The 25,873-nt window shown below is 33.4% G+C and overlaps 2 protein-coding genes across 4 annotated transcripts; one reads left to right on the plus strand and one right to left on the minus strand.

The window, feature by feature from the left end:
• Positions 1-1,108: 1,108 nt before the first annotated feature.
• LOC146138060 (uncharacterized) lies at positions 1,109-5,625 on the minus strand. The gene is made up of 4 exons (XM_083394135.1): positions 5,299-5,625; positions 4,190-4,320; positions 2,066-2,133; positions 1,109-1,551 (listed from the first exon to the last, which is right to left on the minus strand). Exons 1-4 carry the CDS (start codon positions 5,511-5,513, stop codon positions 1,420-1,422), a joined length of 546 nt encoding a protein of 181 aa, XP_083250261.1. The 5' UTR covers positions 5,514-5,625; the 3' UTR covers positions 1,109-1,419.
• Positions 5,626-13,520: 7,895 nt separating this feature from the next.
• LOC146138061 (lamin-B2.L-like) lies at positions 13,521-25,864 on the plus strand. 3 transcript variants are annotated; one of them, XM_083393240.1, is made up of 11 exons: positions 13,521-13,646; positions 16,329-16,506; positions 16,734-16,870; positions 18,224-18,354; positions 18,660-18,811; positions 19,214-19,384; positions 21,349-21,474; positions 22,554-22,774; positions 22,855-22,975; positions 23,053-23,139; positions 24,736-25,864. In XM_083393240.1, exons 1-11 carry the CDS (start codon positions 13,618-13,620, stop codon positions 24,778-24,780), a joined length of 1,398 nt encoding a protein of 465 aa, XP_083249366.1. In that variant the 5' UTR covers positions 13,521-13,617; the 3' UTR covers positions 24,781-25,864. The 3 variants fall into 3 exon arrangements, with proteins under 3 accessions (XP_083249366.1, XP_083249368.1, XP_083249367.1); XM_083393242.1 differs by having other exon boundaries at positions 23,053-23,109; XM_083393241.1 differs by having other exon boundaries at positions 22,855-22,972.
• The last annotated feature ends 9 nt before the right edge of the window (positions 25,865-25,873 follow it).

The raw sequence follows: 25,873 nt of genomic DNA on the forward strand, positions 1-25,873 counted from the left end.
TTCACCTGATTCGGTTGGCCTGCGATGGCTTTCGGTGTAGCCTACTAATTAATACATAAGCCGTAATCGTTGGTCGAAAACAGCTTTTGAAGGGGTAGATCGCAGTTGTTGAACACATGTGTGTGTGGTGTATATTTCATTGAGGAAAAGACCCTATTAGCTGTGCTTCGCAGAGACCATGCATAAAATATTGGCATTGGTATTTAGCCAAATAATGCAATTAAAAATGTAATTAGGTAAAAGTATATGGAAGGTTGCCGATGATCGATCATTTTTTCATATCATTGTAGCTCAAGCCTATAACAATAAATTTGCCTAACTGTTTATAGCCCAATCATTCAAGCTTGTAAAACACGTAGAGTTTTAAAGGGTGTTACAAGCATCGAAGTTGAGTCCCGTCTTTTGAAACAAAAGTTCCGTCAGACTTAAGAGCATGATTCGCCAGATGTGAACTAATACGGTACTTTATTTCTTATCATTCTCTATATATTTCATTTAAATAGATTTATGTATAATTATCATAAGCATAACGTAGACTTTAAATTTACCCGCGATAAAATAACTTTCAAAACTAGCCATTTTTTTAAAAACGAAAAAACCCACGAATATTGGAACTTTAAAACTGACGATTGTGAGCTTATAAGCCACACAAAAAAAAGTGAACGTTCTGGCAGGTCTACGGAGTCGGTTCGCATTCCGATTCTAGCCTACTCTGTGAATGCTCTTCTGGCAGGCTTACGCAACCAACGTTTCAGCCTTACAACTCTTGGGGCAATGCCTTTCACACCTTAAAAAATATCAATATTTCAATTATGGATTGTTCCCTTTGGAGTCGGATCGCCTACGTTACGGAGGTAAAATATTGTACGTATGTAAGTACTGCTTATCGTTTGTTCGTTTTGAATTAATATTCTCTAATTGGGGTCAAATTCCTCACCTTTGTATAAATATCATTTATACAAAAGTAGGGTACTGGACAACTTTTGGATTTTTTTTCAGTTTTAAGTTAATCTATTGAGGTTTTTGAACTACATACAATGATGGGTTCAATAAGTTAAGGAATTGACCCTTTGTTAAAGAATTGACCTGAAATTTCTTCAAATGGAAATGAAAAAACAAAAAAAACATTTTATTGTGTTCGTAACTGAAAAGATAAAAGGTTTTACACCATAGGTTTTGCCTCGTATATAAAATATTACACAAAATTTAATTTACATACTGTACACTGCATACATACAAATCACTTTAGGGAATCCGTGAGTGTGAGTAAATGATAATTTTCAATGATTTTACACTTCATTTGGTAAACGACTCCTCATGTTTAATGCAAAAAATATTAAATCATAGATATATAAGTAAGTTGTGTAATAATACAAAAGATAAAATTAATTTATAATACTCAAGTAATTAAAACAAAATTTAAATATTTAATGTGCTTAGTTCATCAATAATACCATTACACGTGTTTTCAAAAACTGACAAGTTAAGTAGCATTTCTGCACATTCTTTTTCAGTACTACTTTGTGTATTTAACATTCCTTCTTCAGGCATCTGCAAGACAATATAGATTAACATAAATGTACTTTAGTTATAGGTTGATGGTAAGTTGAACATTTATGTAATTATTTAATAATTTAAAGCAGTACGTTGATAAGCAGAGGACCAGAGGTGTTGTTTTTAATTGTTTTAGTGGATGATCTATTGACCACATGGCCGTACGGATACCACTTTACTTAATTAAAAAAACAATTAAATTATTTTAGAAATTCACAATAAGCACAAAACATTTATTAACTATTTGATACATCTATAGATTAGTACTCTTAATGCCTTGCCTAGTTGCCCAGAGTCGAAATAATGCAAAATAAACTGTTAAAATACAGTATAAACTAGGAAGAACCAGGAATTTTTACTTAAAAGCATAAAACTTTTTTGGCCTATATAGTTAACTTGGCCAAACTACAAATACTTGGTGCGAAAACCGAATCCTACCAGATGAGTAGTTTCTCACTTTGCTTACTTACTTTTATCTGTTCATTACAAACAGAATAAAAAATATACTTACCAATTGATCAAATAAACCTTTCTTGCTTTGTTCCAGCTGCATAAACTCTTTTTTACACTCGTCTGGTGCTGGTAAAATAAAGTACCTTCAAGTATTATAACTACAATCAAGGTTGAGTTTATTAAACAAGACCAGTGAGGTAAAATTACATGCCCACATACTCTTTCTTTTGGCCTGCTATCTTATTTTTATGGGACCAGCAATAAAATCCAAAACAAAATTTTTTGAGCAAAGATAAATTGCATGGCTACACATTGCTGCTTTTTATAATTTTTTTATTTCGCTGCTGTGAATGGTGCCAAAATTTTTTCATCAACCTTAAGCGTTTAATAGGTTTTTTTCAAGCATATTTGCTCAATTTGTTTGTTAAACCAATTTTCTATACAACTTTGCAATATGGTTATTGTATTGTGAGAAACAACTATCCAACCTTTATTTGACGAACTGTACAGCCATTCAGGTGTGGAGTTCATATAGTGCTTATATTTATGCGCCCAATTTAGCAAGAATACTCAAGGTTGCCACATAATTTTATGAAAAACATTTAAAGACTTATTAAAGACAATTTACGGCTTTTAAAGACCTAAAATATTGAATAGCTTGAAGTTTTATGAATATAATTTTAAAAAAGGTATAAATGACATGGCCAACAGAATAACAAATAGTTCAAAATTTATTGTTTACAACAGCATTTTGTAAACATATATGTAACTTAAACTGCACTAAAATTAATTTAAAGACTTTTGTAAAGATCTATATTTTTTTTAAAGCTTTTTTTCTACTTTTTAATATGCAAATCAATTCACACATACGCGAGTAGTTTTGAATTAAACTCTGTAGCTGTGGCAAAACAATAATTATTGTACTTGCTTCAAATGTAGTGAGGCGTGAGCGTTTTCCGGTCGGCCAATACAGATTTCGCGATTTCCTTAAAGGCATTGTTATGTAACATTCTATTGTAAAACAGGCAAAGTAGGCTACGCTACAGGATTACTTAAGGTCAAGTAATGGTAATGTTAACGCATTGTTGGCAGTAGTAACTTTGTATTCATTGCTGCATGATGTTTGACTGATCAAACAGATTACTTTGTAGGAGTAAAACTAAAACACAACAATGTCTTATAAAACGCACTAATTTTGTGAAGAATGCATTGTGTTGCACAGCACTCAGTGACTCACTGTGTTGCACAGCACTCAGCGACTTACAAAATAAGTTTTGTTGTGTTGGTATCATGTTTTTTGTGTAGTTATGCATTACAATTTAAACAACTTCTTTGAATGTCAGTTGGTTAGAATGTTAGTTATTTGCAATTACAATATCCATAAGTTAGCAAATGGTTTTGCGATTAGTTGCTATTTTGTCACTAAAATGTATATATTGAACAATTCTCACAAAAAATAAAAGTCAAAAAATTAAATCAAAATTTATTAGGATACAATATTCTAGATGATTTTTTTGAGATATTTTTTTTAAAGATTGATTTGGCAAAAATATTTGTGCTTCTTTTACACATATTCAATCCAATATATTTAAAAAATTGGAAGAAATTATTATTTTTTTTTGCTATTCTCAAAAAACAGGAAAAGCCAGTGTTAGGCATATATATTGTTTATTAGTTTAAAAAGTACTAAATTTCGATAGAACTGTTGTGACTTTGCAGTTTTACTTTAAATTTCAAAGTACTTATGGAGTGAAAAAAGCAAAACAATCATGATAGTCGACTAACTTAGCTTTAGTAGCATAATTGCAAACCAGTGTTTTTTAGAAAAGCACGTTTTGTGAGATTACTTGACTTATGACCCCATGTTATGGCACAACTTGTGACTTTTCTATGCCATCCGAATTAAAATCTTAACATTGGCTAGCTACATGAAACGAATTGCTTATGATGCCCTGTGACAAAATATTGGACAACACTGAGGTAGACTGTAAAAGTTGTAGCCTTAAAAAAACAAATGCAGTCTACATATTTAGATATTTGTGGTGAAATATATTTCGAAGAACAAAATATTTAAATAAAGTTTACTTTATGTGTTTACTTATTTTTTAGTCTATTAATATTAAATCAAAGCAGTGTATTATATATTTAGAGCAGAAAAATGCAAGTAATTAAAAAGATTAACCTTCTTTTATTATTAAATGGTTCTTTGTTTTGACCTTTTCCACAGCCTGTTGGTCAATTTGAAGTTTGATTTTCATATCTGCCAGCTCTTTTTCCAAAGCTTTCACTTTGCTTTTTAGTGCCTTTTCACATCTACAAATTTATATAAATTATTTTGTATTACTGTAGAACCAGAGTTTCCTAATTTTGTTTTAAGACCTTTCTTCAATTTAGGATTTTTAAACTTTTACATATATTTTTGCAAATAAATATTTACACTGATGAATGTGTAAATTGTTTTTAACATTAAACTGATTTTTGTAAAATTTTAAGGAGCCGAATCGGAACTGAATCGAATATCTTGAAGTCAGCTGAACCAAAAAAAAACAACCCTGTCAAAAAAGCGGTTTACTCCTGCATGACGCACAAATTGTACTTTACACAGTCTCCTTAAACCGATCCATTTGTATAAAATTCTTTTTAACTGGGTAAAACAAAATGGCTTCAATAATACAAAATATCTTAGAAGTTGCCCCTTATCGCTGCTTAATATCTACAAAATATATATCAGTTTGTTTATCTTTGCTTAACTTTTAATGAAACGATGTTGAAATTTTTATAACAAATTAGGACTTTGTAACATTTGACTTAGATGTAGGTAAGAAATATTGCATAAAAACTTGAAATTACAGATATCATTATTTTGTGTATGATCAATAAAATGACAGAAGACATTGACCACTGTCAATCTAACAGCACTAAACTGTACCTGACAAGTTGTCTTGAGATACCAATAAATAGGCCCACAGAAAATTAAACCTGTTATTTACACCCTTATATCCAAAGATGATCTTATGTTCATAACCTATATAAATTTTGTATATCTAACAACAATTAGAAAGATATTTAACAATCCCCCAGAACACTCATGTGACTATCATATCTGTTAGATTTAGACACCTTAAGTTGCTTATTATATTTCATTAATAACTTATTTAAATAACTCTACAGTGATATATATTGGATTAATGTAATCTTTAATGTGAGGACAGAGAATATACACCAGTTATTATTCGAAGAACAAACATATACCAAAAAAAGGTAATGACAAACTTTAGTTAGATTATTTACCTTTTTACTTCATTAATGCTTCTTTTGTCTGGAACAGGTTTTGCACTAGAATCCCGATTTCTTTCTGCCAAAATGGTTTGACTTGATTTTATGGTAGGTTTATAGAAAGTAGTTAACTTGCTGTTTTTGCTTTGTATGCATTTTTGCTTTTCTGGGACTTCTTTTGAGGATGCTTTAGAAACTTTGCATCGTGGAATCCGTGATGGTGAAGGCATATTTTTAAAAATAAGCTTGCTTAATTTGCCTTTAAAAACTTCATATTTTAACTTTTCTGCAAAACTTAATAACAAGCTTTTTGATGTACAACACCAAAAATTTTCTCTGAAGCCATTAATGGCTTAATAATATTAAGATTTTTATTGAACCAGAGCTGGACCATTTTTCAAAAGGAAGAGGCTGATTGCCCGGCTTGCCAGTACGTGGATCTGCAAAATAACAATACAATTAATTGCAAAAGCCGTGTACGGTAGTACAATTTTTTATCCAGATATCCAGGGCCAAAAAATCTGTTGTTAAAACAGCGAAGCCTAAAACTAGGGCGGTCATACATCGACACCAAGACGGTCGATGCCAGACCCATGGCCCGATTGTCCTATACCCTCTTACAGCTTCAGGCGTTATTTTAGCCATTTAGGCTATTCCAATGAATTTAGGACTTATTTCTAGAGGCTTATGTCTTATTTAGACAAATAAGTTCTTATTCTGTCGTGGATATTACTGTGTACTTTGCTTTATTATGTTATTGGTATTATTACTATGGTTTTATAGATTTTTCTGCTTTAGGTATTGTTGCTTTTTAGGTCTAATTGTGGTTTTCCCAATGAACTTTAGTTTTTGAGGTACTGTAAACGACTTTAGCAATAAATTGTATTGTAGTTTTGAAGATCTGGTACAGTAGTGCAAATTTAAAAGTTTGGTAAACAGGTGGGAAATAACTTAGGCGCTGGTCTAGAATCCTGCCACATTGAACGTTATTTGGGTTAGGGTGCGAGTTGGTGTTTGGCTATGTTTAGCAATTCTATTCAATTATAAATATAATAATACCTGACCAACCCCCTGATTGCATTCCACTGCCTTCCCGCAGGAGATCTTTGGCGTGGAGTGCTAGCCATAAAGGCCAGGCTGGTAAAAATAAAGCCGGACTGGTGAATTTACCAAAACTAATTGTCGTGTTTGGCATATATATTTTCCTATTTTGGCGTAGGATTTTAACCGAAAAACATTTTGGCATAAATCTTTGGCGGCCACAAATTATGGAATGCAGTCAGGACCCACCCTCACCCAAACATAACAGACACAACCAAAATGTTGTGCGTTTCTTATAATTAATTGTGGAAACGCTGTGGTTGTGCAAAATAATAAAGTACTTAGTTGAAAACTAATTGTATAGCTGTTTACCAAACTTTAAATTTTGAACTTTGGGGACCGAATCATTCTTCCAGTTCCATATATGGAAAATGGGTCGTTTCTGTACTTCAAAGTTCGGTAACGGGTTGCCGGGAGAACAGCCTCTTCCTTTTTTAAATTTTTAGATCTAAAGGCTGAAGCTATGAAACTTTAATCATGTTTGTTATAACTAAATCCGTTCAAAACAAGAAATAACGTTGCACTTCCAGCAGCAAGTATGGATAGGATACTACACATTTAAATATCCTTAGTGACGTAGCAATTAGCCAAAACTGTAATGTATAGAAATAAAATTTATTTTTTGCCAGCAAAATCGTCTGAGACGCCCGAAAGTAACCGAAGTTGTTGAAATTAGACAAATCTGCGAACCCCGGCAAACGTACAATTAAAGTTTAAATTCAACAATTCGGCATACATTTCGCGCCAGCCGAATAATGGCCAATCATCATGACGATGCAACTATTTATGTTCCTGCAATATTTTTCAGCTACCGTACGAACCCTTTAATCTATTTGTGAGTGGCGTGGAAATTTAATCCATTTGTGAGTGGCGCACCCTTCCAAAAATGAGGTAAAACAACGCAAATTAAAAATATGTACAACCAAGAGTTTTTCTAAACTTGGTTTAATCAATACCTATAAGCCTTGGTTTAATCAATACCTATAAGCCTTGGTTTAATAATCCGTTTGAACTTTTTGTTTAATGTATTGCTTTTCAATTTTAACCAGGGAGTCGAACCGGAACCGAACCGGAACTTTATGAACCGGTTTTGGGTCAATTTTTTCCGAACCGTAACCGAACCTGAACCGGTTTTTATAAGATTTCAAGGAGCCGAACCGGAACTGAACCAAGTAATTTGAAAGTACCTGATACTTAACCGAGCCCGAACCTGTAAACAAAAGCGGTTCGCTCCAGCATGACGTCACAACTCCTATTTTACATAGTCAAGTTACGCGATGTTTGAAATTTTATGAAGAAAATATGAATATTGAATAAAAAAATCGTTCATTTTTTATTTTTTTGATATTTCAATATTGAGTTGCTGTTTTTTTAATAAGTCACGGAACTTAAATTAAATGACTTACAATTCAAATATTATTCTCTACATTTATCGACTCACATTTTGAGATTTAACGCAAATTATATTGTATCTGAACCGGAACTTTGTGAACCGGTTTTGAAATAACGATGTTCGAACCGGAGCTGAACCGGAACTTTTAAATTATTCCGAACCCTAACCGAACCTGAACCGGAAAAGTCAAACGGTTAGACTACCTGATTTTAACATTTTAATTATCGCTGCGACCCAAATAGGCTAGGTACAATTAACTTTAAAGCTTTTATTTTTATGTTTGGGGTTGGCCATAATTTTTTACGAATGTCGTCACAAGGTTACGTCAAAACGTGACGTCATAAAAAAATAAAAATACTTGTTCTCAAGCGATCGAACTCGATCACAAAACGCAGCTGAAACTATGGACGTATTAGTGCGGGGGAGCTATGTGTCAAAAAACCTTCTGAAATGCAAACGATAGGTAGACGTGAGATTTTTGGCACAGATATTCATTTTGGCGTTTTATTTTGATTTTTGCCCGGACCCAACTTGATTTTGGTGTACTTCCCCCCCGTATGACCCCCTAAACCCCTAAATTTTAGCTTCAGCAAAATTAGCTGCGATTGGTCTCAAACAAACCAGAATAAAAAAATATTTTTTTAAATATATTTTTATTAATTTTATGACGTATAATTTTAAAGTTATGGCTATTTTACGTTTTGATGACGTCATCGCTAGAACCTGAATTTGGTCTTCTTAATCAATATATCCCCTCATTCTTATAAATTTTATAGATTTGATTTCGCGTTTTTGTTTTATAGATTTTTTTTACATCTCCAGTCGAATTATGACGTCATAGTGACGTCATCGGTTGACAAAATTGCACATGGTTTCAAAATTGCTTCACAGCAGACTTTAAATTTTTCGTTTTATGGTTTAAACATAGACAAAAATATATACGTTCATCAAATGCAGACTATAATATTTAAAAATCACCCAAGTGCATTTGCCTTGTAGTCGCATGTAGGCTGTAGCTAAAGCAACTATATATGATACATCAAAGGTCTCTCAATTTCGTATAATTTAATAATTAAAAGATGAAAAAACTGTTTAAATAAGATATCAATTAGCGATAAATCAACAGCATGCCGGTAAAATACAATTGTAACGATATATGCATATTGGTAAATAAAGAACAATACATTTATGTCAAAGCAAATAAGATATCAATTAGCGATAAATCAACAGCATGCCGGGCAAAATACAATTGTAGCGATATATGCATATTGATAAATAAAGATAAATACATTTATGTTAAAGTCAGTAAATAAAATAAAATAAAATAGTAAAACAAGAAATTGTGCTAAAAACAGTATATTATTTATCTCAAAAACAACATTTTAGTTAAAAAAAAAGTAATTATTACACTGGTCTTCAGGTTAAACAGGACTTTTTACATTTTGCACAAAGGTGAACAACTTAATTTTGCCTTTCTACACAAGCAATTCATTGAGCAGCCCTTGATGCAGCCACAAGTAATCATCTGTTTTGTTTTATGTGCTGGGGGAAATTCAGTCCAAAATGGAACCAACTGATTGCTTTTCCAACACCAACCCCATTAAGTAGCGTCTGGTAAAATTTGCTGAGGAGATAATTAAGGACTGCCCCCAAACGTAACCAGCTTGATAAGTGGCCCTTTTGACGTGGTTAAGTCAAGCTGCTGCTGTTGGTGGTAGTCTATCTACGGACGACCCCTTTGTTAACAGCATTTATTTTCTTAATTCATTAACTCCAGTTAGGTTGCTACTTTTGGAATAAACACGAACGACAAACTTTTCGATCACTTTCATTTGTTCTTCTGTAATTTTTATGGTTGGTTGGGATAGTGATTGAAAAACATTGTCTATTTCGTTGAAAAAAAAGCCAGCAATTCCACGCTTGTTATTTTCCATGCCCTAGAAAAGCCGACACGGTGTCACACCCTGTAAATGCATGAAATAAAGGTAGGCCATTGCATTTTTCACCCATAATGTCGGCAAACAAGTGGACGGGAATATACTGTTTTCTTTTCCAACACCAAATTCTATCCACAGCTCTTTGATTTGAAGTTTTTTTACATAAAAAGCAGCCAGAACAACAACATCGGTATCCACTGTTCGAATAAGCTTATTCCTAAAACCAGATTTTACACAATGTGCGCAATGCAGAAAAATCATTGTGTCAGCTTCTTCATGGTTCGAAGGGCCAAGGAGTTCTAAATTAGATATGTTATGACGTCATGGCTTGAGTGGAATATTTTTCTTATTCTGAAAAACAAAAATGCTATTTTAAATCAATTAAAAAGTGACTATAATAAGCTGAAATGAAGGTTAATTCTAACAATGACGTCATTAAAACGTTAAATAGCAATAACTTTAAAATTATACGTCATAAAATTAAAAAAAATATTTTTAGAAATAATTTTTCATTCTGGTTTGTTTGAAACCAATCATGGCCAATTTTGCTGAAACTTAAATTTAGGGGTTTAGGGGGTTATACGGGGGGGGGGAGTACACCGAAATCAAGTTGGGTCCGGGTAAAAATAAAAATAAAACGCCAAAATGAACATCTGAGCTAAAAATCTCACGTCTACCTATCGTATGCCAGTGCAGATAGCGCCCCCACTATATCCAAGGCGACCCGCAAAGTTTTATTTTTTTCCTATCTAAACCACGTAAATGCAAAAAAAAAGAATTGATACCATCTGGTTAATGTGGCTTTTGTATTGAAAGTAACACCTCTAACCTTTCTAACAATGACGTCATCACAACGTTAAATAGCAATAACTTTAAAATTATACGTCATAAAATTAAAAAAAAATATTTTTAGAAATAATTTTTCATTCTGGTTTGTTTGAAACCAATCATGGCCAATTTTGCTGAAACTTAAATTTAGGGGTTTAGGGGGTTATACGGGGGGGGGGAGTACACCGAAATCAAGTTGGGTCCGGGTAAAAATCAAAATAAAACGCCAAAATGAACATCTGAGCTAAAAATCTCACGTCTACCTATCGTATGCATGCCAGTGCAGATAGCGCCCCCACTATATCCAAGGCGACCCGCAAAGTTTTATTTTTTTCCTATCTAAACCACGTAAATGCAAAAAAAAGAATTGATACCATCTGGTTAATGTGGCTTTTGTATTGAAAGTAACACCTCTAACCTAAAACTTTATGACGTATTCTGTGAAAAGATTGTCACACCCCCATATGTAAGCACGGAAATCGCAGTGTGATATTCATTTCTGTTATTTTATTGTTTGCAGTTAATCGCCTAAGTAACGTGGCCCTAGGTCTCTTACCGCAGGGGTTACTATTGAAACTATTTATAAAAGTTAGGTATATAAACTACATTATAAGTTTTGGAAGAAACTAAATACGAAAAAAGGTGTCAGTATTAACATATACAAAATCTTGAGGAATACAACTTCCAGAAAGTAGTTAATTTCAAGAAGGCTTCCAAGATGGCCGCCAAACCTTAAATTGACAGTAAATTGGCCATAACTCGGTCATTTTATGACCAAACATGCAGTTTTGGTGTCTATAACTAAGTTTTTATACCCTGTGAAATCGACGGGGCCAGAAAGAAAGCATATTGATCAAGTAGCTCATCGCTGTCACTCTCGATGTCATCGTCTGTAATTATGTGATTGCTGTATAGGTTTGACCAGTTTGGCACGATCCACATCCAGCATGGCATGGTAGCCCATATCTCCGGCAACTACAATGAGGTGGACACGATTCGCAATTGCAGTGTAGCATTTTCAGTAGGTTGTCTGGGAACCATCTGAATATTGTCTATTTTCCATCCTCAGGTCTAGGTCATCCATACCATCGTCAGTACTCATCCAGACCAGCATAATCTGGTAATAAACTCTGGGTAGTAGAGGATGATGTAGGGGGCAAACGTTCGGGGTGAACAAAGACTCGGCTGTTTTAATTTTCTCGACCAATGTATTGTAGCACAGTGTTTCCAGGTTAATTCTGCTATCGTTGCCAAATAAACAGTCATCTCGGTGTCTGCAGTAAAGTGAACAACCGGGTGAATGTTTATGTTGCGCCTTGAATGGGTATTGTTTTTGATAGACGGGCCACCATATCCATCAAACACCACCTTTGCTAAGCCATAATGACGTTAGACATATTATTTATCATACTATGTTTACCTAAATGGGTGGAGTAGGGCAGTAGGCTACAGCAGTGGTTCTCAACCGCCGGTCCGCGGACCGGTTCCGATCCGCCAAATATATTACAATTTTATCTCTCAATTGCAAAACTCAAGATGTTGAAGGCTTATCCATCAAACTTAGAACTTCGACAGCTCCGTAGTTTGCAGCATTTTCACGTAACATAGAGTTAATGGTCTACTTTCGACTTAATTTTACGTTTCAATGCTGCAAGTGTTTTGGCCAACTGTTTAAAAGTAGGCTACAACTCGTTTAAGTGTTAAACTTTAAGACCATTTGTATGTGAAAGAAGTGTTTTAGTTGCATACTGTTGCATTATTAAATTTTGGGTTTATTTTGATTTTTGAAGGTCTCCCGGTTTCGCAAAACTTCTTAAAATTTTACCGGTCCGTATGCTAAAAAGGTTGAGAACCACTGGGCTACAGGATATACAGTCAGAGCTGCACTCGGGACTGAACAAAATCGGCAAAATTGCCGGAGCGGACCTCGATTGTTTATAAGCGATTCAAGAGCCCTGCTTAAAAGTTAAACTGCACTTTAGCTAGCTGAAATTTAGCGTATGCACTTAGCATGAAAAAAGCGTGAAAAAGATCTAAAAATATTTTTTTTGTCGTTTGAGAAAATTTGTATCGTCTTTTGTAATATGGACATTGCGCTGAGTGAGTGACAGAGTGACAGCAAAAATTGTTAGATCGAGGAGGGGGAAAAAACGCCCTTTTTATTAAATTTGTAGTAAGTAGGTTGATTACGAGTCTCAATTAAATGTCCTCTTGCCCCGATCAATCTCCTACTTCTACCATGGGTGTTGCTGTAGTCTGATTACAAATCCACACAGTTTTTGTTGGCTGGTGTTGAGCAAGCCGCCTTAACTAAATACATCAATTCCTGTTAAATTAATCAAGTTCATCCATTTTTAGCGGTTTGCTCGAAACTTACATCACTATTGCATTGTAATTGACGCATGTACAACAAAAGTTTAACAATTAAAACCCTCTAACGGTACATGCTTTTATGCTTAATGGTGCAAGCTTATACGATCATAATCTTGTTTAGTAAAAGACTGACAACTTGTAAGCAAATTCATCCTGTCTGCAAACAGATTTTCGCGCAAACGCCTTATCTACTTTCTGTTTAAGTGTATTTAGACATTGACTAGATTTATTTTTGCCGACGAGTTGGTTGACAATTTTGACTTAGAATAGAAAGTTTTACAAGGTTGATTCGCAATCTATGAAATATTTTAATGGCTAAAGTTGAAATATTAAGACATGCAACAGTTATTTTTTAATGGCTCCAGCTGAAATATTAAGGTATGCAACAGTTTTTGCCTAATATTTGAGTGGGAAAACCCTAACAATGCTTAAAATATTTTTTGTCACCACCGTTAGCGCTGTTGATCCCTTCTAAGGGCACATTTTGGCAGCGCGGTAATCGAAGCAGCGCTGCTTGCTTATCGACTGAGCACTGTTGTAGTTTACTGCAAATTTATATTTTGGTTGTGTTGAAATAGTGTTTAAGCATACTCGTTGGTAGTTTACCTGAACTGTATTGTATTTGTAAGTTGAGCCTAAAATGGACATTAATCTTTATGTTTTGTTTGTTGTTTTATATTTAGGTGTGAACTTAGTCGCAGTATGGCTACTCCTAAACAGCAACAACGGAAGTATGTTGTTTTTTTAGTTATATGATATATGAGTAAATTAAAATAGGCATTTTAAAAAAAAACAAGTTCTGGAATCCCACCACATTTTCGACCGGGGTTTGCTTTTCCGTTGCATTCCACTGCCTTCCCGCCAACAGAGATCTTGGCGTAAAATGCTTGCAAAAAATCACGCCAGTGACATCATTTGGCGTGGTATATCGCCGGCCTAGTAAATTTAAAACTTTTTTCTGTTTTGGAGTATATATCATCCTATTTTGGTGTGATATTTGGCGGCCGCAAATTATGGAATGCAGTCGGTGCATTGCTAACACTATATACATTTTCTTCCGCTGGTTTGGATAGATGAAACATTATTACTAATATTTATATTCTCTATTTGTTTTTACCCTGCAGTTTTAATTGTTCAATCCTGCAAAAAAAGTGGCAGGATTCTAGATCAGCGCCAAATACTAATATTTTTATACATACCTTTTATGGTACAACTGTTCAACCTATAAAGCAATACCTATAGGGCCATATTCTACGGCATAGATTGTGGGTCTTGATTGCATTCGATTGCCTTCCCGTCTACAAAACCACACCACGACTGTACATATCGCATTCCTAGTCAATTTACAATAAAAATGGCCCTTTCTGGCATATAAATTGTATAATTTTTGCATGAATGAAGCGGACACATACTTACTATGCATCGCTGTCAAATACGGCGGTGGGCAAACTTTTAATCCATTTTATAGATTTTTAATAAGGTTTGGTTTGTTGAAGCAGTTGAACCACACTGTTACAATCCGTTAAACTAGTTTAATGCTGATGTTCTTTCAAAAGCACTGTTATGTCACAACGAAACCTAGTTTAAATAAAAGGTCTGTCTCTGGCTAAAACCACGGCTAAAGTGCCTAACTTTCAAACCAGTTGGATGTGTGTTACTCTTATAACCTCCAGTTTTCATCCTACTCTCTTTTTGTAAATTTATTTGCAAGGTAGAATTGCTGCCTATCCAATGTTTTGCGACATCCTTACTCTGTACCAAAAGTTGCTATGTAAACTAGGGTTCCTCTCCGGGAATGTTTCGACAGGAAATTCCCGGGATTTCCCGCGAATTAACAATCCCGAATCCCGGGAATTTTTTTTATAATCCCGGGTATTCGGCAACCTAGCAAAACTTAAAAAATATTGCCGTTTTTGACTAATATAAAGAAAAAAAATAGTACCAACCATGTTAACATCGTTGCCTGAGTTGTTTTATTTGCGCTTACCAGCGGAAAAACCTAATTAAATTTATTTTAACCAAAAAAATTCGTCACAAATAAGGGTCCTGACTCGTATTAGAGAAGGTCTGGCGCTCCTTCAGTTATGAACGTATAAATTAATAAAAAAAAAACGGTCTTTAAATACCGCATACCACAACGCAAATTATTTGGGTTAGAATGCGGGTTAGCGTTTGGGTGAGGGTGGGTCAAGCGGTATTATTAATAATAAACATAATAATATTTGACCCACGAAAGAAAGAACGCCCATAAATGAGCTTAATTAAATGTTTGAAGCTAAAATAAATAAAAAATATCAACCTCAAAATGACGTGATTTTATGTATAATTTTCTCGTCGGGATCCCGGGATTCCCGGGAAGTTTCATTTTTCAATCCCGTTTCCCGGGAGTGAAAAAATCCGGGAAAAAGAGGAACCCTAATGTAAACCTATATGGTAATAGAAATATTTTTAAATTTTGTCCTTTTGCTACGATGTTTATAAAGTGCAAATGTGAAGTCTTTATTTACAACGTAATACATTTAGTACCTATTTGTCAAAAGTATTTTTTAAATTTAGTACTAATGCAAAAAAAATCAGTTATCAATATTTTTTCCTTTAAATATGGCCTGGATACTCAAAAAATGGAAAGTAATAAGAAACTTAAGACCAAAAAGACTTTTTTCTTCGCAGCAAAATGTTGTTTAATTTAATAAAGTCAGTAAGTGCAATATTAATGTTGAAAGTGAAATAGTTTATTTTTATGAAGGGATTTTTATGAAATCCTGAAAAGGATTTTTAGTGTATTTACTTTTCCATTCTGTAGTAAAACTTTTTTTTAGATAATATCAGTAATTTGATTTAAAACAAAAAACAGAAAATGTTAAATTTAAACCTCTGTTATTTGTACTTACGTTTACATGTAAAAAAGCTACTACTTAATCTCCAAAATTAGTTGGCCACCTTTAACCACACAACTTGGTGACTAACTTGGACAACTATATAATAATATTTGTCTAACTTGAAGAATTAGAGCAAATTTTGTTTGAATCTATTTGTAAATTGCTTGTCTGCTCTAATTCTAGTTTTACAAAAAATACTTTGTGCATTATTTTTTTTAGCCTCTTAGTCGAAACATATATATAATTAAATGAATACTCTTTTTAGCTTGAGGGTGATTTTTACTGTCTGAAAGGCATAGAAAATGTTAATAAGTTCCAAAATTACCAGAGGACTTTTTGCGATTTACATTTGTATGAAAATAGATTGTGATTTAAACTAACTTAATTGTGATGTGATCCTAGCTGAAATAATAGTTTTATAGTTGGTAAAAAATAAAATGCTCTAATTTTAAAAAGCTAAATCAAAAAAATTAGTGTTTATGTCTGCTTACCATCATGATAATTATGTTTAACTGATTATTTTTTTCTACGTAGCGTTGATCCATCTACTCCACTTAGTCCAGCATTGAACAGTAGACGAGATGAAAAAGCTCAGATGATCAACCTGAACAACAGACTTGCTTTATATGTTGAGAAAGTGCGGTCTCTTGAAAGTGAAAATTCTCGTTTGCATGTCCAGATATCAAGCTATGAACATTCATCAATTACAGAGGTATTTTTACATTTCTATCAAATGTTATATTTTGTTATTGCAATTTTCTTAAAGCTGTTATGTAAGTCTATAACCTTACAATCCATTCATTTTCTTTGTTATTTGTCTGTTCATGAATGAGCTTCTGGTAAATTGTGCATAAATATTGTCATATTTGCATGAGAGCAGTTAATTTGCATGGTTGTCATAAATTTAACTTGTCTTTCTTTCATGTTTTTTATTTCCAGGTTAACAATATGAAAGCTATTTATGAAGGTGAATTGTCTGAAGCTAGGCGCCTTTTGGATGAACTTTCCAAAGAGAAGGCTCAACTTCAAATTGAGGCATCTTCTTTCAAAGACAAAGCTACAAGTGAAAAAAATCGGTAACTACATTATATATTAAGTAGGTTTTGGTCCAGATAATTGCATTATGCATTAAATAAGTTTAATCAGTTATTTAAATTACATGGACTAAATATTACAAATTGTTATAACCAGACTGTTATATGCCGCTAGTAATTATAGTTAAGAAAGAGGGAATTTTTACTTGGATATAGTGACTTGTAAATTTTCAAGTTGCAAATGATAGAGGTTCTTTATACAATTTGAAATCCAACATTTGCAACGCCAAGTTTGACAACTGTGTTGTTTGCTCCCAGAGGTCTTACAACAGTTGTTGCTATAAATCCTAATATACACCACTACCAGTATGAGGTTGTCTGCAGGGCATTTGTTGTACTTTTAACTAGATTTACATTTTTCTTTCGTCAACAAAATGTGAGGACTGTTTGCAGAGGGTCGATGTAAAGTAAACGACAATAGTAGTAGGAAACAAATAATGGATCAACCGCTGCAGAGTTTGTCTTTAGCTCTAAAGCAACCGTATGTTTTATAAAGTGTTTGTGATAGTTACCTGACCGATAATGTTCCATATATATAATAGGAAATGGTAATGCGCTAACGTAAGCGTTATCATTGTTATTTTATTGAGTCGTGGGTGGCGTGTAATAAGAGCACACCAGTTGTGCCACAACAGGTCATATGAAAAATGGAGAAGTACTACTGTGACGTTACTGTGCACAACATAAACGCTGTTAATCGTTATTCGTTATACCCTTATGTTTTGTTTTAAAGTTCTACAATTGCGTATGGTACATTCTTTGTTGTAACTCTCTCATTTAGGCATTTTATCGTGGCCGCCTATACCCTTTACAAATTCCACCGGCAGAATATGAACATATTTACTCCTATTCAATATCACTGAAGCATAATAGCAATGCGCCGACAGCCTCGTCTTTTTATCTTCCTTTATCATAAAATGTAATGACACACGCACAATTCGAGCAACGCGTCGTCACTCATCCGAATAAAGCGTTCACGCCTTGCTCCGTTACTCTCTTTTGTTCTCTTTGCTCTGCTCATTTCGCGCGCCAAAGCAGCCATAGTTGAACCGAGCCGGACTCGTAACCTTTGCAGAATTCCCGCCAATTTCTGTACACGCTTTACTACAATTAGCTAGATTCTCTGTTCTGTTGCCCGGTGGAAAGTCGTTTTATATATATCATCGGTTCTAATAGGTATTAATGAACTAAATATCTTTAGGGTTACCAGTCACCAATCTTAATAATAAAAGCACTCAATTTGCGTAACTTCTTTTTTTAAGCATGCGCAATAAACGATAATTAACGATTATTTATTAATATTGCAAATTAACAGCGTCGTGAATTTGTTTTCAGGGCAAATGACTTGGAACATGACAACACTGTTCTTGAAGGAAAATTGAAAGATCTACATTCCAGATTAAATCACAAGGAGAATCAAGTTTCAATTGCAGTAAAGGAAAGAGATGCGCTGAAAGAGGAGCTTGGTAATGTTCACTAGGACTAGGATATAAGTCAACTATTGCAAATTTGTAGTATAAAATTAGGATCACTATTACATTTGCATTGCAGAGGTGTGTAAATGTTATACTGTGACAGTACTGCTGCAATTAATAAGAGTTTAAATATCTCAACAAAAAATCGATATTTCTCTATTATTTTGATTTGTAATATTAACGAAAAAATACTGCTTCTTTTTTGCCAAAAATTATATTCTGTTATTACAAACTGGGCCAGCATAAGTTTTGCACCAACGTTTGTTCATGGTATTCAATTGTTTTCTTTTTAATAGACAATTTAAAGTCAAAAGTTTCGGATCTTCAAAATGAGCTGGAAAACACACAGAGAATGTTGGAATGTGAAACATTACAAAGAGTTGATTTTGAAAACAAATTACAATCTGTTCGCGAAGAGCTGTTGTTTAAAGACCGTCTATATCAAGAGGTTTTTGTGCTATATATTGTGGCAAATATTTAATACTGAACATTTTAAAGTTATTCTTGTGGTCGCATTGAGAATGATATCTAGTTGGGGACAATCACCCTAAGATTGAATGATATGCCAACTTTAACTATATTAATGCATTTTTTGTTTGACTGCTTATCATGCTTCAAGGAAAACTATACCCTTTTTTATTTTAATGTAATTTAGATCACAATCACAATGAGCAATACGGTTTTAGAAAAACAATATTCACAATCATAAATATGTTATCATTTTCTATTTTATCACCAAGAAAGCAAATTTAGTACACAGTTAAAGGTTGATCAAATGGACAAATATATTTAATACTATAATAAAAATTGTATTAAAAAAAATAATTTAATTTATTATGTTTTGTTTTAGGAGATAACTGAAGTCCGAAAACGTCACACAGTCAGTTTGACTGAGGTAGATTCTCAGGCTCAAGGGGATTATGAAAATAAACTTGAAAGTGCTCTTTTTGATCTTCGTGAGCAACAATCGTTAGATCTAGAGCAAATGAGAGAGGATCTTGAAGCACAATATGCTTTAAAGGTAATGTGTTTAGCATTATCCTGGTAGAGTTAAACTATTGTCTATGGCAGTGGTTTTTACTGCAGGTCACCGATACATTTTTCACAGTTTACCAAAAGTTTTTCTGTTTGTGCAGTCGTCAAATTATGTTTTTTGCCAACTTTACCTCGAAAATATAAAAAAACACGTTACATGTGACTTTATTTTCGGTTTTGGTATATTAGGTTATTCACACTAGGATTATGCTAAAATAATTTACGCAAGTCTTTATGTGTTTAATGCGTTTCTATAAAGTTGTGGGACACTATGTGATGAAAATGTAACCTATAGCTTTGCGGAAATATATTTTTATAAGTGGTAAAGCATCGTCATTTCTTTTATATTAAAAGTTTTGCTAACTAAAACCAGATGCAGGCAATCTGATTGCGCTTGGCGCATTGAGTTAAGCTGGACAAAGCAGGGTAATTTAACGTTCTTGTGTTAAAATGTCGCGTTTTGGTTTAATTTTGTAACATCATGTCTTAAAATTTATTTTGCCTTATCATAAATCCCTAGATCCGCGCCTTATAATGTTGAGTTTCCTAAAAGGATTGCGAGACGTTGGGCATTTTTAGTAAACCGCGCCAAAAAGGGGTTATGGCGGGGAGTTGATGGGGCTGGAACTCATGTTGGTTGCTAAATCATATTTGTCATCCAAATGAGACGTCACAAGTAGTAAAACTCAAGACTTGTTTTCAGTTGTGTTACAGAACTCTTTCTCTTTTAAAATTAACAAAACGCATAACATAGATTTGTCTTAATAAATAGAGACACAATAAGTTGTTGTGTTTTTTAACAAAGCTATTTATTAAAAACAATTTGAGAATTATTTGGGTCGCGAGACCTTGGTACTAGTAATTTTGGGTTGCGCCAAAAAGTATTTGTGGACCCCTGCTCTATGGGACAGAGCACAGTGGTAGTTTAACACAGTGGTAGTTTTTGGAGTTACAACACACTAGGAAAACCAAGCAATATTTGTGGCATAGTTCTTACAAAACAAAAACACTCACAAGGCTTGGCACTATAATCACTAGGGCCATTTTTATTTTAACCTAAAAAAAAAAAAAATTGACTTTTAACGAAATTGCTTGTTTGTAGAGGCCACAGTTCTTCCTTGAATTGATGCCACTTACCCAAACATAATATTTTGTCGATTTCAGACCCAAACGTGATATTTTGTCGCAAAGTCAAGGTGTTTTATGGATTATAAAAAGTGCATCTTTTTTTGGCGATGGATTTAGCTTGCTTAGGCATTTTTGTATTACAGAATGTCAGAAGGCTATTCCTAAAATTCAAACTGTTGATCTTCGAAAACACCACGTTTATGAAGAGGAAGTGTTTTATAAGAATTATTTAAATACGTAACAACCAATAAAAAAATGGACAATTTGCGATTAAAGTTACTGCTGATCAAAATGGGCATTGTGTCATTTTGCCTGCTTTTATGGGTTAATGTGGTTTAATTGTGTCGCAGTTCCTGATTTACAATGCTTCCATGAAGATGTTTACAAAAACTACTTTGAAGAAACACAAAAACGTTGTCAAAAGCCATAATTTGACAAATTTTGACATTATTAATAAATTTTAACTTTATTGTAAATTTTAACTTTATTTTAACCTATAAACTTCTTAGTCACAGTCCCCTCGGTGCTGAAAACAACTTTATTCTTTGATTCGTGGACATACGAGGTCCTTAAAAATTTTAACTTTATTGACTTTTGCGGGCACTAGTAATCACAGTAATTTCATCAGATTCATAATGGATACTTCATACTTGGATAGTGTGCATTTAGTCTTGCAGCCTTGCGTCTGTATGCCTGTTTGTAACACAAAAAAGTTATTTTTCAAAACTACAAAAAGTTTCACAGCACCCTTGAAAATCTTTCGAGGAAGATCTTTTTTTAGAATCACTGGAATAATGCAATAAATTAAACTTTTTATTACAGATTGAGAGGTTGACTAAATCTTTGGACATGGTACGCAAATCACATGTGAAGAGTGGAGAGGGTTCCAAATCGTATGAACTTAAAATTGACAGACTTCAAACAACAATTAAATCTCTGCAAGTCCAGGTATTGAAAAGTTGTATAATTAAAAAAAATATATAAACTGAATGTAATTTGCATTATATGTTTTGGTTTTATTACAAATTACAAAAAAAACAGTACACAAAAAATACAGTTATCGTTATTGCTTGGCAAAAACATTAAAAAATGGTATCAGTGTCAGCCCCAGGAAAAGAAAACAGTCGACCTTAGGGAGTGAAAATAGAGAAAAACAGAACCTACATGATCTCAGAGAATAGTTTGTTGTAAGCTTGATTTTGTATGTACCGGTAACCAAGGATTAAACAAAGAACAACTGGACTTTAAACGGCCAGCCAACTTCATTAGTTTATTATTTCAGTGAATGGAACAATGCTAGCATTGTTATATTTATTTTTATACTATTTAATGGGGCCTCTTTTGAACTTTGTATATTTTTACATATATGTTATACTTGTTGTAACATTTCTCAGACAGACTCGTAGTCTGTAGACACTTAAAAAAAAAAAACAAAAAAAAACATGCATAAATGTTTTTATTTGTCCGATTCAGGTGTCAAAAGCAGAAAATAAAAATATTACTATATTGCAAGAACTTTTAAAAGAGGTCAGTGTGAGGTAGTAGTTAGTACTTTAATATTTAATAAGAGAATCAGTGTCTTTAATAAAAAGGTTGTGCTTTTATAGGAGTGAGTTTAATTATGGTAAAATCAAACAAAGTTTGAATTAATATAATACACGCATTTGTTAGCTAAAGTTTTAATTGATTTGGCACCCCATATCAGCATAAATTTCGACAGATTTGGTCAACCATTTATAAGGCACATATGACTAGTGAGACATTTTGAACTTTCTTCCACTTTCTACCATTCACTGGAAGCTAGTCTGTATTTTTAGTATGTAGTCCTTTCATTATTTACAGCTGCACTAAAATGAAAGTATTAAAAATCTTACCCCGCCTATAAAATCATCAGCGGGAATTTATATGACGTCATATTATAAAATGTTTCTTAAATCACAAAAACGAATTTATAAGACTATCAACTGTATTTCATTAGAATTTAGAAATTTTAAATTTAATAATCACAAATCATTGCATTTTTTCAGAACAACAGTTTAAGCAACAAAATTCAAGAATTTGAGGGTCAACTGGAAACTGAAAGAGAACTTCGTATCACTTCTGTCATGTCAATTGAGAAGGAAAGGGATTCTGTTCGCGAGCAACTGGCCATTATGGAAAAAGAATATGGAGATCTGCTAGATCTAAAACTAAAGCTTGACCATGAAATCGGGGTGTATCGGAAGCTGCTTGAGGAGGAAGAACATAGGTGATTTGATTAAATATAACTTCACAAACGCTTGCTTCTAATAAAACTAGTGTATAATGTTTTTCATTTTTCTAAATTAGGCTTAACTTGAGTCCGAGTCCTATGGTGGATGGATCTGGTTCAACAACTAGGTCACGTGCTCGTCGAAAGCGCAAGCGTGTAACTGTGGAAAAAGTTGAGTCGAAATCAAGGAGACAGGTGGTACGTGCTTCATTGTTTACTAAGTTTAATTGTTGAGCGTGTTGTTTTCTCATTTCTTTTACTTGATGTTTCAACAGGAAATGTCCGCATCGGAATCTGGAGTGGTGGTAGAGGAACGTGAACAGACAGTCAAGGTAGGCAATGAAGAATTATTACATGAGCAGGTAGTCTAATTAAATAATACAGATAGTTTGGTTTATCATTCGTGATTAATCGTTTATTTATTTTGTAATGTCCAATTTGTGTTTCCGTTTTTGCAATGCAGGTTTAGACCGAAAAAACGAAAACTGATCTAACAAAACTATTCATTTCGATCACTGTTTCTCAACATTTTTATGCGACGACTTAAATACTAAGCCTAAGTTTAACAGCGAAGCTTTAGCGATCAAAATTATCTTCATTGAACCTTTTGTAAACGACAAAACATAAGAATTAGCAGGTTCGAAATTAATTAATGTGAGTTATGTCTTCACATTGCATCCACATTTTTTTAAGTTAGAGAGATCTTGCTCTAAACCAATCTCAACAAATAGACATGTGAAAGAAATACTTTAGTCGGCCACCAAACCCAACAAAATCAAACGATTGGTGGAGAAAGACTGATTTAGATAAACAGCCTAAATCACAGTATATATGTTTTAATCTCAATAACTACGTTTAATTTCTACTGATACATTTTGTTAGGTCCTGTTGCTGTTGCATATCGAATATATTTTGGTGGTACGCGAGAGTTTTAAATTTCTCCCATCATCACTCTAATCCAGTGCTTCCCAACCTTTTTCAGTTCGCGACCTACTTTTAAAGCGAGTTTTATTGTGCGACCTACAATGGGATATGACCAAACAAATAAAGTTACATAAAACCTCCATCTTAACTACTGGCGTACGTAGTGAAATAGCTAATGCGACACAATGCATCTAATTGTTACGTATTTGTTACATTGTTGCATAAATGTTACTGATAGTAATGCAATAATTTCCCTGTAACATTCAGAAATGCTATGCGACCGACCTGAAAATAGACCCACTGGTTAGGAAGCACTGCTCTAATCTAAGCGGTTGGCCAACTATTTTAGAAACATGAAATGTCTTAAAAGGCCGGCTCAAAGAAGGGATATTCTAAAATATAAAAAGTGCGTTCTTTTAAAACGAAAGCTGTAAATATCCCTTTTTGACAAGTTGTTAAGAGTAGGATAAGGTGAGAATGCCTTACTGGTATAATTTAGTCAAATAAATATTATAAAATGAAGATAAAATCGTGAAGGCTTATTTTTGCTCTATAAAGAGTTTTACGGAAAATAAGCCGGGGACCGGAATAAATTGGCGGGCCGAGTCCGTTTAGCGGTATATAGTCTGTTGATGTCTTTAAGAGATAATAAAAAAGCTCAATCTAAATTTGTCCCGAAAATATAGACCTATTGATGATTACTTGTAAGAGGCTGTTTTGGAAATTAGTATTTCCTTGGCAATTTTTATGTATTTTTTTTATCAGAACCCTTAAGATATTCAATATACATCCACTAAAAGAGTTTTTTACAACTTTAGATTTCGGGTTATACAACTATAGATTTCTTTCGTATGTTTTTCACTTTTACATTTATTCTATTGTTTTAACTTTTGTGGGGGTAGCTTACCTATTATGTAACTTAATGCACAATAATTAATCACTGACCACGTTGATTTGGAAGTTCATTCAACTTGCTTTAAAGTGTTGGATTTTTGTAGCCAACTATTTATGAAAAGTTGTCATTTTTTTCCCAGGTTCCAGCCCGTCAGGATGGGGACAACTCCTGTGCTATTATGTAAGGCATGAGTTAGCTGATAAAATAAAATATCTTCGAACATTTGTACATCATAACAGCATTATCTCTATTCGAAAGGTTGTTTTATTAACGAAAAATCACCAAAAAAGGTCGTATCTATGCTATTTTTGTAATAAAAGCTTGTTACCATATCAATATGTTTCACCCGTAGGATCCAGACTTACTAATTCCTATTATGTAACCATTAATCATTTATTGTTGTAAGTTGTAATTGTTTGTAACACATATTCGTGTATCATATACTGCCCATTTTTGTTTGTGTGTTTTACCAAGGTACGACAAATTTAGCAATTGCTCCCAGCATATGTTTACCAATTGATATTTAATGGTGCACTCTTTGGTTTTTTAAGCAAATATTTCGTTTTTGCATGTTTATAGTTTTAATTGGTTAAAAGGCGTAGTTGTTGAAATAAAAATCTATTAACATAAAGTTTTAATAAGTCAAACTTATCTGTCTCTTTGGCCCCACTGTATATATTCCCGTATTTTGTACCTTTATGCATGTATATCGTGTGCTCATTCGTGCCTAGTCGAAAGTGAGAGTAAACCTAAACTGAACTTGATAATTAATTATCATCTAACACAGTGCTGTATAAACTGGAAAATAACTATATTTGACCGAGTTTTGTAAATATACTTTAGTAAGGAGAATGTAGAAAACTGCCTGAAACAACGCGATAGTAGATCTAGAATATTCCAATTGGTTTTTTTCCGATTTAAAGTATATATTCACCATTGGCAATTGAAAACAAATCGCCAATCAATGTTTAAAGTGCTTCACATGTTGAAGGCTCTTTTAAATGTTTGTCGTGTTGTGCTTGGTTGATTTTACAAATTTGATTTTTTGATATAAATAATTACCACCCACCAAATTGCGTAAGATTTGTTGTACACAGTGACCACTTTTCTACATACTTTGCTTTTTTATATTTGTACCATGTAAATTGATATAGCCAACTTTTTGCAGGCAACGCATCTATCAACATTTTTAATGCAGCATGCACCAACTTTTTGTGTACATTGGGTGCCTTTTTTCAACGCATTTGAAATATACCCGTTGTCATTAGTGTTGTTTG

This window comes from Ascidiella aspersa, chromosome 7 (genome assembly GCF_963924565.1).
Source record: "Ascidiella aspersa chromosome 7, kaAscAspe10.2, whole genome shotgun sequence".
NCBI lineage: Eukaryota > Metazoa > Chordata > Ascidiacea > Phlebobranchia > Ascidiidae > Ascidiella > Ascidiella aspersa.